General features: G+C 48.5%; 1 protein-coding gene across 2 annotated transcripts in view; it reads right to left on the reverse strand.

Moving 5' to 3' along the window:
- Positions 1 to 4,860: 4,860 nt before the first annotated feature.
- The window catches only part of LOC144668517 (uncharacterized), a 63,606-nt gene continuing 55,582 nt past the window's right edge, over positions 4,861 to 12,884 (reverse strand). For both annotated transcript variants that reach the window (XM_078530612.1, XM_078530611.1), the window contains 2 exons: positions 10,682 to 10,829; positions 4,861 to 7,274 (listed from right to left, as the gene is read on the reverse strand). In XM_078530612.1, the coding sequence (XP_078386738.1) occupies positions 6,970 to 7,274; positions 10,682 to 10,829 (453 nt within the window). In that variant the 3' untranslated portion in view covers positions 4,861 to 6,969. The remainder of the gene's footprint in view (positions 7,275 to 10,681; positions 10,830 to 12,884) is intronic.

The raw sequence follows: 12,884 nt of genomic DNA on the forward strand, positions 1-12,884 counted from the left end.
GAGTCAGGCCGGATTCCCCCGGGACGGGTGTAGAGGTTGCCGGGTGCGAAGGCAGGCTGGGTGGAAGGCCTGTCTCTGTGCTCCAGCACTGAGTCCAAGATTTTTTAAAAGTAATAAAACAAAAAACAGCCCTCCAGCTCTCTCACTCTCCTGCCCCCACACATTCCCCATTCATGCCAACTCATGCCCTCTAATCACCCCATGGCCCCCATGCCATCTATGCCAACCTATGCCCACCCTCCATGGACCCTCACACCTATGCTCCTTTACTCAATCCCCATGGCCCTCTATAGCCCCTATGCCAATTTAGTGCCAACTCATCCTCCCCCCCCACCCATCACTCTTTGCCCTTACACCTACCATGCCAACTCACCCAGTCTTCACCATGGGAAGACCTCAGGACCCATTCTGAGATTAAAAATAAAGCGTCAAGTGTCTACTGCAGAGTTTATTTAAAAAAAAACACTGATAAAACCCATTCACTACATTTACATTCCTTCAACTACATCCTTATAAAAACAAACATTGAAATTCATAATCCCACTTTAAAGAGTCTATATTTGCTTGGACCTGTCAATCAAACTGTGAAATGGAAGGCACCCTACTGTGATAAGCAAAGGTTGTGAAATCAGTCACACAGCACTAAGCTTATGTCAATAGACAGAGTGAAATAACAAGCAGGGAGTTTTTTTTAAACACTCCAGACATTTTTATTTTCAAATAGTTAAAGGGCAGGAGTTTAAAATGCCTTGACATCTTTATAGTTACCTTTTGACAGTTCATTTTGACACTTTAGACGGTACCAATGAGCTTGACAGTTAATGAGGTTATGTACTTTTTATATACATTCATGCCTATTTTCAACAACCCCAAGGGGCACCTTACCACTCCCAAGGGCCACCTGACTTCACTCAAAGGGCACCTGAACTACCCCAAAGGTATCCTGGGACTACATTCAAAGGGGTACTTCACCTCTCCAAAAGGACTCCACAAAGTTCAGGCCTGGTCCGAGCAGGTCTAACCTGTGCACTTTATATTTCACACACCTGGGTCACCAAACTTTAGACATGAGTGGAGGTTGCTGCTGATCCATATAGGCTGCTGCCACCACAAAACTCTTATGCACCCATCCCAACCCAGGCCCATTCCAGCTCCCTGCAAAAATTGGGGGGGATGGTGCAGTGTGCGGGGGCGGGATTTCTGATTTCCAACCTCTTCTGCCATTTTTGCAATGATGGAGAGCCTCTATATGGCTGTGAAAATCAAGGCCAATGTTTTAGTTTATAAATTTGGTTTGGAACGTGTGTTTTGTATTGACCATAATTAATGCATTGTGGCCAATATGATGGTCAGTGACAGAGCGAGGGTAAGAGGTGTGGGGCTATTGGGGAATGGGGAATTGGAGTTGAGGTCACTGATATTGCAGTCCTCACATTCAGCCTGGAGGAAAGGGACTGGTTAGGTTCATCTTCCTCCTTCCGCTCATGCGCCTGCTCCTCAGTTTCTCACCTGATAGGTGGTGGCAAGGAGTGTTCCCTCATAGTGGACAGTTTGTGCGGTGTGCACAATATGACCAGAAACCCTGAGACACGCTTAGCTGTGGCCCCTGTTCCAGAGCAGCGCCAGGCAGTGGAAGTGTTGCTTCAAGGTGCCAAGGCTTGCTCTGTTAGACCTTTTTGTGTGCCAGGGTGGTCCTTATTGTCGGCCTGCTGTGTTTGCCTTGCGAGTAATGAGCCATATCAACAGCAGGTAGCCCTTTAACCACCTTTGCTGTGGTGTCTGAAAAACAGATGAAACAGTGAACTACCACAGGATTAAGGCATTCTGATTTCTAGGTTGCCAGGCATTGACCCACATGGCCCACTACCTATAGCCACATAGTTGATGGAGTAGAATCCCTTTCAGTTCCGGTTGACGTGCAGAAACGCCAGAGCAAGTGGACTCTAACTGGTAGGGGCATTCTTCATGGCAATGTCCCTACCAATCAGAGACCACTTGCCAACCAATCAGCACTCTCTTCTCCAACAGTATACAGTTGTTGCTTTCTCTGGCGTTGGTATTCTTGAGGCTGTCCTGATGAGTGCAAGACAAAAAGCTTCAACAAAATGTGTTTTTTCAGCAATAATCCAGAGGGCCAAGTTAACGCTCTGGGGGCATGGGTTCAAATCCCACCACAGCAGTTGGTGGAATTTAAATTTAATTAATAAAACCTGGGGTTAAAAGCTAACCTCAACAATGGTAACAATGGAACCATTGTCGACTGCTGTAAAAACCATCTGGTTTTCCAATGCCCTTTAGGGAAGGAAGGAAATCTGCCTGGTCTGGTCTACATATCCACAGCAATGTGGTTGACTCTTAACTGCCCTCTGAAATGGCCTAGCAAACCACTCAGTTCAAGGGCAGTGAGGGATGGGAAATAAATGTTGGTCTTGACAGTGATGCTCACATCCCATGAAAAGAATAAATTTTTTTAAATACCAGTAATTTTTGGTGAACTCCTATTTCTAACACTTTTATTTCATTTCTTTGGTCCGGTTTTTTTTTACATTATTCATTCTCAGGGTGTGGGTTTTACTGGAAACCTTGGCATTTTCTTCACATACACTTCTTTCCGTCTGGGGAATGGTGGGGGTTGGAAGGATTCCTGGGCCAATTATCAGCCCATTGAACCGTGTCACAAACGCTCCTTCCTTGGCCAACAAGTCCTGGTGCCGGACTTGAGCCCAGAGCTTCTGGCTCAGAGGTAGAAACGCTACCACTGATCAACAAGACCTCCTACATCCTGGCTTTTTTTGCCCATATTGCTTTGACAAGGTGATGGTGGCCACCTTCTTGAACCAATCATAGTGGGTTGTATGACTGAGTGGATTAATGGGCCATTTTAGAGGACAAATTAAGAATCAACCACACTGGGTTTGGCCTAGGGTCACTATTTTTGGTTGGATCTATTCCAGGAGACACCTGTCCTCATGCCATCCAACCCTGTGACATATATGCCCATATATCCGATCACATTGGGCAGGAATTTTATGGCTCCAGGGTGGTGGACTGGGAAGCAGCGGGCCAAGAAAATAGCCGGGACCCGCGTGGGGACAGCATCCCAGCGCAGTCCCACTACTGGGCAAGTATCCTAGAGGTGGGTCCTTAATGTCTTCAGCGAAGGCAATCCTGCCAACCTTAGCCGATCATGCCTATTATGAATCCTGACCCACACCAACATGCTCTCAGTTGCTCTCTGCAATGGCCTAACAAAAGCAGGGGAACCTGGGATGGACAATAAATGTCGGTCTTGACAGTGACACCCACATCCCAAAAAACGGGAGAGGGCGCTTGCTTACTCTGGGTGTGTGTAGCATAACATCCACTCCACAATATCCACTCCACAATAGTCCCAGTACCAATACCAAAAGCGCCTGTACAAACTGCTAGCCCTAACTCAGTTCCCCTTCACCAAATCGTCAATGACTTGGGGGTAAGAGCAGCTTCTTCAAGCCCATCCCCCATATAAACAAATTACCCTCATCCTGACCATAAATGTGGCCAAAGCGATTGGTACAGTTTTAATGAGGCTGCAACAAGAGGCCTGAGGATGTACGTACACAAGTAAACAAGGTGGCAGGACAAGTTGAGAAAACTGCTATAAAAACCATACGGGGTTTATTCAAAGGTACTAGAGTACAAAGGCAAAGTTGTGTCAAACCTTTATAAAACACTGGTTAGGTTTCAGGTGGAGTGTTTAATTTTTAGCGTTGCACTCTAGGAAGGGATGTCAAAGCCATGGAGAGGGTGAAGAGGAGATTTACTAGAGGGGGTAGCAGGAATGAGGGGGAATCGAGCTACGTGGAGAGATTGGGATTATTCTCCTTAGAGCAGATTTGGTAGCGATGTTCAAATTTTTGAACATTTTTGATAGTCAATAAGGAGCTTCCAGTGGCAAGTAGGTCAGTAACCACAGTGGACAGATTTAAGGTGATTGGCAAAAGAACCAGAAGCAACATGAGGAAACCTTTTTCCTTAAGAATGTTGCGATCTGGAATGCACTGCCTGAAAGGGTGATGGAAGCAGAGTCAATAATAACTTTCAAAAGAGACTTGGACAAATTCTTGAAAGGGAAATAATTCCAGGGGTAGAGCAGGGGGAGTGGGATTAATGGATAGATTTAGCAAAGGGTCAGCACATTTTTTTTTAAATTCTTTCATGGGATGTGGGTGTCATTTTTATTACACATCCCTCATTGCCCTTGAGAAGGTGGTAGTGAGCTGCAGTCCATGTGGTGTAGGTACACCCACAGTGCTGTTAGGGAGGGAGTTCCAGGACTTTGGCCCAGCGACAGTGAAGGAATGACGATATAGTTTCAGGATGGTGGCTGACTTGGAGGGGAAATTCGAGGCTGTGGTGTTCCCATGTGTCTGCTACCCTTGTCCTTCTAGATGGCAGCAGTCTTGGGTTTGGAAGGTGCTGCCTAAGGAGCCTGCATCCTGGGCCAAAATGCCTCTTTCTGTGCTGTATGATTCTATGATGATCTCTCCTCGCCCCATCGGATTGGTTAGCGATTGGCCAACCAATGAGGGCACAGGGATAGACCACCTTAGTGTGATACAGGATAGCTGCAGTGTAGCACTATCCTCAGGGCCCTTCCACTGGGTGGGGAGGGGGAAGGAACGTGGAAGCCAATTTCCAATCACCATCCACTGACTTGTACCAGAAAGTGAACATATCGATGTCAGGGTGAGCACAGGATGGTGATGCCAACCCCCCAACTATGAAGGCAGCCCCCTCCTTATTCCACACTGATTTCTTCAGCCATCTCGATTCAGAACATCAACTCGAATTCTCCAACCAAGACCTTGGATTAATCACTCACGTACAAAGTCAAAGTTTATTGGGAAACTATGCAACAATGTAGTAGGCTATACATTTAATACTGTACTGTGAAAAAAACACAATGAAATACAAAACTATACATTTTAAATACAGTATGAGTGACTGTACCAAGAAATTCCTTTCACCCAACTAATTAACTAGGGGGAGTCTCTGATCCCTATGTGGCACTGACCACTCCTCGAACAGCCGTGGGTATCCACTCACAAAGAGTCTCAAATTTAAACTTCTTTTTTGAAAAAAGAAAATGAACACAGAATTGCCAAGTGCAGGCTAGTGCCATTTGTGATGTTCCCAAAAAGACAAGATTGTCGTTTGGTCTCTGGACAATAGTCACAGTTAAACTTAAAAACAAAAAAGAAACAAAATGTTAAGAATATTTTTTTGACGAGTATTTTCTCCATTGTAACAAGAGCAGGTTATTTTTGCCCTGTTAAAAATGTATCATTTTCTTTTAAAAAGTAAATTTTGTTGTGTGTTCGTGAGAAAAGGGGGTTCGCTAACCAACAGGACCACTAACTCACGGTCGTCATGGCAAAACCCAATCCCTGCTTTAAAAAAATATATAAATAAACCACACGCGGTCATAATTCCAGGAACCCCCGGCAACAAAACGGAGTTTGGCTTTCGTCACCAGAGCAAAGCGGGCCTGGCGATAACGTGGCCATTTTGGATGCACGGCCTGCCCGACGGGTGCTGGGCCTCGAGTTCAAAGGTCAGTGGTAACGTGGCCATTTTGGATGCACGGCCTGCCCGACGGGTGCTGGGCCTCGAGTTCAAAGGTCAGTGGTAACGTGGCCATTTTGGATGCACGGCCTGCCCGACGGGTGCTAGGCCTCGAGTTCAAAGGTCAGTGGTAACGTGGCCATTTTGGATGCACAGCCTGCCCGACAGGTACTGGGCCTCGAGTTCAAAGGTCAGTGGTAAGTGGCCATACTGTGCCCTCTATTTTAAAGATTGGTAGGGAGCAGGAATACAAATTTAGAAACTTTAGGTCAAAAAAGCTCCTACGTTTGTAAACAAATAGAAATAAATGATATCTTAAAATTTATATTAATAACTTATAGAAGTAGTAATTGTTTCCCTTCCTCTGCTGCTTAAACAATAACTAAATAACAAACCTGCATATAAAAGGAAAGATTCTGGTCCCAGACTTTCCAAGTGCATCATTTTATACATTTATTTTTCCAATAAATAATTATCCAAAAAAACAAAGGAAAGAAAAAAAAAAAGAGCTAGTTTCTAAAAACAGAAACATCGGAAAATTAGGGGGAAGAAAAAAAAACAATTTAACAAAAAAACAGGGAATAATTGCACTTCGAGATATAGCCAGTGAGACTATCTTGGTAAAATCTTTGTCAAGGACCCTCTGAAAGAATAACCGAAAATAATAAATCCTGACTGACTTGTGGCTTAATTGTCCTGGTCCGAAGATATTGCAACTTTCTTCGAAAACTTTTCGTTAAAATTTCTTCGAGTGTGAAATAAAAATATCGGGACGGCAATTTTCATATAACCAGATTTACACTTAAAACATATTTTACTGTCACAGAACACATAACTTCGGAACAAAACAAAAAACCTGTTCAAAGTGCTGATTTGCTACTAAACTTGGTATTTCTGGGGTTTTGGGGGGTAGGGGGGAGTTTTTTGCGAAGTCACTGGCAAAATGGAGTCTTTGTCTGAGATTTGCAGCGCTGCAATCAAGCAACCACCTCAGTAGTTCATGCGCTCTTGAAGTCTCAATCTAAAGAATGTGTTTACAAATATCAGAAGCCCGTCTCGCCCTGTGCCACTGGCAGTAACAAGACTTTACGGGGGTCACAGAGAAAAAAGAGAGAGAGAGAGACAGAGACAAAGAGAGAGAGAGAGAGTGTGGGGGACAATTTTAACCTATTATGTCAGGAGAGACGCCCCCAAGTACAGATTGGAACTGTGCACTCTGCCCAATATTCTTCTACACTTCCAGTGGAGGTTAAAAATCGGGCCCAGGTGTAAATCCGGTGTTGCACGTGATCTCAGCAGTTTCCTAATGGGCACGTTTGGTTAAAATTGCCCCCTTGTAGGAGAGTCCGTGTAGTGTAAACTCTAGACATTCAGTATCCCCACACCACAATCCTCAGACTCGGTGCAATGCAGAGAGTTAATCCCCAGCCGCTGAACTGAAGGGGGCTCCTTGTTCTCCAAATTCTGCTCGGTCAGCGGTGGCTTCTCCGCTACGCATTTCCTGCTGGTCTCTGGGCAGTTCTGTACGTAAATGACCCTGTTGTACGCCTTCAGTCTCTTCCACAGCTGCACGTACACTTTGCACTGCACGTACATGAACACAAGTCCCCCAGTGAACCCGATGGCCACAACCACCAGCTTAGTCCAAAACGGCCACTCCAAAATACCTGCAGAGACAGATTAAAAAGGCTTTATTAATACCCAGTCATCATTGTGCTTCTTAGAGTTGATAAGCAAATGTGTGGGGCGTTGGGGAAACATCAAATTATTCCTTCTGGTATGCGACATGCTTCTTTAGTACCACATTCCTCACCTCAGTATCTCAGTCGCTCAGCCCCCGCCTCACTGCCACTGCAATCGTGAGGCCTTAGCTAGGCTAATGGCACCTCCATATCCAATTTCTCAACCCCCATGTTACCCTCTTTGGCTCTCACTGGTGCCCCCTATCCTATCCGACACTTTGTCCCACTTACCCGGAGCCAATCCTGGGCAACTGAGGCCATCTCCCTCCTCCCGCTGAGCACCCCCAATCGCGAACTCCTGTAGGCCCTCAGGCCCACCCTACCTCCAGGACCTGCTACTGTCCTCTTCTGAGCACCTCACTCCTCCACTCCAGGCTTGCTTCTATTCCAATCCACCATCAGTAGCAAAAAGTCCAGCTCTGTCGGTCCCACACCTTTATAACCACTCCCTCTCTCATCATTTTCCCCTGCCTATCAGGCCACCCCTTTGGTCAAATCCCCAGTGTTATAGTGACAGACCTGCCCCCACCAGCACTGCACACTGGTGTTATACAGTGACAGGCCTGTCTCCACCAGTACTGTACCCCAGTGTTATACAGTGTCAGACCCGTCTCCACCAGTACTGTACCCCAGTGTTATACAGTGACAGACCTGTCCCCACCAGCACTGTACCCCAGTGTTATACAGTGACAGACCCGTCCCCACCAGTACTGTACCCCAGTGTTATACAGTGACAGACCTGTCCCCACCAGCACTGTACCCCAGTGTTATACAGTGTCAGACCCGTCTCCACCAGTACTGTACCCCAGTGTTATACAGTGACAGACCTGTCCCCACCAGCACTGTACCCCAGTGTTATACAGTGACAGACCTGTCCCCACCAGCACTGTACCCCAGTGTTATACAGTGACAGACCCGTCCCCACCAGTACTGTATCCCAGTGTTATACAGTGACAGACCCGTCCCCACCAGTACTGTACCCCAGTGTTATATAGTGACAGACCTGTCCCCACCAGTACTGCACCCCAGTGTTATACAGGGACAGACCTGTCCCCACCAGTACTGTACCCCAGTGTTATACAGTGACAGACCCGTCCCCACCAGTACTGTACCCCAGTGTTATACAGTGACAGACCTGTCCCCACCAGCACTGTACCCCAGTGTTATACAGTGACAGACCTGTCCCCACCAGCACTGTACCCAGTGTTATATAGTGACAGACCTGTCCCCACCAGTACTGTACCCCAGTGTTACAGTGACAGACCTGTCCCCACCAGCACTGTAACCAGTGTTATACAGAGACAGACCTGTCCTCACCAGCACTGTACCCAGTGTTATACAGCGACAGACCTGTCCCCACCAGTACTGTACCCCAGTGTTTCACAGTGACAGACCTGTCCCCACGAGTACTGTACCCCAGTGTTATACAGTGACAGACCCATCCCCACCAGTACTGCACCCCAGTGTTATACAGTGACAGACCCATCCCCACCAGTACTGCACCCCAGTGTTATACAGGGACAGACCTGTCCCCACCAGTACTGTACCCCAGTGTTATACAGTGACAGATCTGTCCCCACCAGTACTGTACCCCAGTGTTATACAGTGACAGACCTGTCCCCACCAGTACTGTACCCCAGTGTTATACAGTGACAGATCTGTCCCCACCTGTACAGTGCCCCAGTGTTATACAGTGACAGACCTGTCCCCACCAGTACTGCACCCCAGTGTTATACAGTGACAGACCCGTCCCCACCTGTACAGTGCCCCAGTGTTATACAGTGACAGACCTGTCCCCACCAGTACTGTACCCCAGTGTTATACAGTGACAGACCTGTCCCCACCAGTACTGTACCCCAGTGTTATACAGTGACAGACCCGTCCCCACCTGTACAGTGCCCCAGTGTTATACAGTGACAGACTTGTCCCCACCAGTACTGTACCCCAGTGTTATACAGTGACAGACCTGTCCCCACTAGCACTGCACACCGGTGTTATACAGTGACAGACCCGTCCCCACCAGCACTGTACCCCAGTGTTATACAGTGACAGACCTGTCCCCACCAGCACTGTACCCCAGTGTTATACAGTGACAGACCCGTCCCCACCAGCACTGTACCCCAGTGTTATACAGTGACAGACCCGTCCCCACCAGCACTGTACTCCAGTGTTATACAGTGACAGACCCGTCCCCACCAGCACTGTACCCCAGTGTTATACAGTGACAGACCCGTCCCCACCAGCACTGTACTCCAGTGTTATACAGTGACAGACCCGTCCCCACCAGCACTGTACTCCAGTGTTATACAGTGACAGACCCGTCCCCACCAGCACTGTACTCCAGTGTTATACAGTGACAGACCCGTCCCCACCAGCACTGTACTCCAGTGTTATACAGTGACAGACCCGTCCCCACCAGCACTGTACCCCAGTGTTATACAGTGACAGACCCGTCCCCACCAGTACTGTACTCCAGTGTTATACAGTGACAGACCTGTCCCCACCAGCACTGTACCCCAGTGTTATACAGTGACAGACCCGTCCTCACCAGCACTGTACTCCAGTGTTATACAGTGACAGACCCGTCCCCACCAGCACTGTACTCCAGTGTTATACAGTATTTACCCAGGTTTCTTATTTGGCCTGGAGGCACGAGGAACTGGCAGTTCCCAATTTTGGCAGTCCAACCGAGAAAGCAGCAAGAAAGCCACCGACAGCCAGTGGAGACCTTCCTCACAAGTGCAGCCAACTGCAGTTTAACTCAGCAGGTTAGATTTACTCCAGGTGCAGAAAGCAGAGAAAGTGGATCAGGGCCAGAAGCGGCCAAAATAAAAAAATACGCTTTCCAAAAAAAAAGCATTGCTATTAGGACTTGGAAGAGGAGGAATTCTACAACTGAACCCCTCAAGGAACGGGTCAAGACCTCCTCCGCTGGCTGAGTGCCACCCTCGTCTCTTCCTGAGTGCCAGGCCCAGGCCAGGCAGCTAGAGCAGCCGATTCTGTCTCCTTCCTGGTCTCAGCACCTCCTCCACCTCCCCCCTGGCCCAGAATGGGCAAGATGTTCAGCGGGTTGCTGGGGAGAGTGGGGTGGGGGGGAGGTGGGGACATATTAAAACACCCTGGGCCACGTCTCTGGGGCAGCAGGCGAGATTCTACCCCACACCCCCTTTACTCAGCCACTGAGAACAGGCCCAGAGTTGAATCTTCTGAGAGGAATTACTTTAAATTCATGCGCCTGGGGAGAGAGAGAGGTTTCTGAATGTTTAAAAAAAAAGAGACTGTGAGACAATCAGTTGTATGGGCCAAGAGGAGGAGGAGAGAGGTGGACGTACCACTGGTCTGGCCTTGTTTAATCTCCTCAGCTGTCCTATCAATCAGGACGTATAGTGACCACACCACACACGTAATGGCAATGATATGGAACGTCACCGAGCACAGTATCTTTCTCCTCTCGCTGGACGTCATCTGCAACTTCTCCCACTGTGTAAGGAAGGGGACATCCATTAGACTTTTAATACTAACCGGCCCTCAAAAAGCACACACTCCACCCAACTTCACATTTCTTCCCCTCAATACGGCGAGAGGGCACACGCTCCAACACCGACGGGCAGCCTGGTTCAGTCGGCAGCTCGCTTGCCTGCGCCCAGAAGCTCATGGGTTCAAGCCCGGCTCCCGGACTCGAACACAGAATCTAGGCTGACCCTTCAGGGCTGGCCTGGGCTGGGCCAGGGCTGGGGGGTCACATCAAGGCCCTACCGATCTGTTCAGGCTGATGCAAAAAGATCCCACCCTACTGTTACCAATCCCAGGCATCTTGGCCAATCTTTAACCTTCAACCATCACCGCCAAAACAGATTATCTGGCCGTTTGTCTCAGTTGTGCGCGGGATCCTGCTGTGCACAAATCGGCCGGTAGGTTTGCTTCGGATGTGCTTCATCAGCTCTGCAGCGCATTGAGCAGTCCTGAACATGCAGCTGACTGTAATTTACACTGAGCAGGTTATAGTCCCTCTGGGCTGTACAAAGCAGAGGGAGTGCAGCAAAAAACAAAAAAAGGTTCCTGATTAGGACCTGGAAGAGGGGGATGGGGGGAGGTGGTTGTTCTCCATTTGGAACCTACAAGGGATACCTAGGCCTCCCACCACAGGCTAACGGTGCGACAGACGGACGGAGGAAAGTCGATCCGATCCTTGACCCACTCGGTTCGGGACCCGAACTGCGGAAAGTGGGAGGTACTGTCGGGTACGCGATGCAACGTTTGCCTGTCCCTGTGGCCAGAACGATTCTCCCTGTTCCAAGGGCAGGGATTCCTCCCACACACTGTGCAGGAGAAAACTAAAAGAACAGAAGTGAACCAAGGCAAAAAGGAAAGAAGTTACATTTGTGTGGCGCCTTCCACAGCGTCAGGGCTTCCCAAAGGGCTGCACGGCCAATCAGTACTTTTGGAAGGGCAGCCCGTTGCTGCGGTGCAGGGGCGTGCAGCCAATTTGCACACAGCAAGATCCCACAATGTGATAACGTGCGGGGAATCTGTGTCTTAGAGGTGTTGGTTGAGGGATGAATATTGGCCTTGCCACGGGGCCGAACTCCCCTGTTCTTCTTCAAAATCATGCCAGGGGCCCTTCCCCTGCTCAGGACATTACCAGGGCCAACCAAGGCAGAGATTAGGGCAGTGCCCAGTTGCTGTGGGTTGTTACCCTGTTGGCCCTGTGCCAGCTGGAGTGGCCGGTGTTTCTTGTGCCCACACCCTTTCATGGTGGTGCCAAAATACAGAGGTAAGACTGGCAGGACAATGCCCCCCTAGAATTCCTGAGAGTGCACATTCTGATTCACCCTGCTTCATGCAGACATACATTAATGTGGGAGTTTGGGAAGTGGGGCTGCGGGAAGGGGTGGTGGGGGCAGAATTAGGGAGGAAAAGACTCTTTCTTTCTGGAGAAGGCCCATTTTCTTCCCCAACATCCTTCAGCCTCTGACCAGACCTATGGACATCGACCCCAGCAACTGTCTAACGCTGCTATTTTCACACTCCCCTCCCTGATCCAACAGGCCCCTCCCCTGCCCATTACCCCCACCCCAATGCCTTAATGGCATGAGCACCTACTGAATTTATAGCCTGACCCCCATGAACTCTGATAGGGTCAAGTGCTCGAAGGTTAGCAGAGAGGAAACCCCGCTCCGTGATCAAGCCCCCAGTATGGAGTAGGTTCAGCCCCTGTTTAAATAAACACCTTCGACAGCATTTGCCATCTTCGTAGAGGTTTTTCAAATGACAGCCCTTTATTGAGTAAGCTTATATTAATCTTCTCTACTTAACATTCTGGGATAAACTTTTGGATGATAAAGAGATTGCATCAAGTTGACAGACACCCTGGGACAGGCCATTGGGCCCATCAGGCCCCTGCGCTAAATGAACCTTCTCCCACCCCTCTTCATCTCACCCTATCAGCATATACTTCTATTCCTTTCTCCCTCGGACACTTATCTATCTTCCCCTTAATACGTCTAGGCTAATTGACTCCACCAATTCGGGGGA

The sequence above is a fragment of the Cetorhinus maximus genome, chromosome 27 (assembly GCF_964194155.1).
Source record: "Cetorhinus maximus chromosome 27, sCetMax3.hap1.1, whole genome shotgun sequence".
NCBI lineage: Eukaryota > Metazoa > Chordata > Chondrichthyes > Lamniformes > Cetorhinidae > Cetorhinus > Cetorhinus maximus.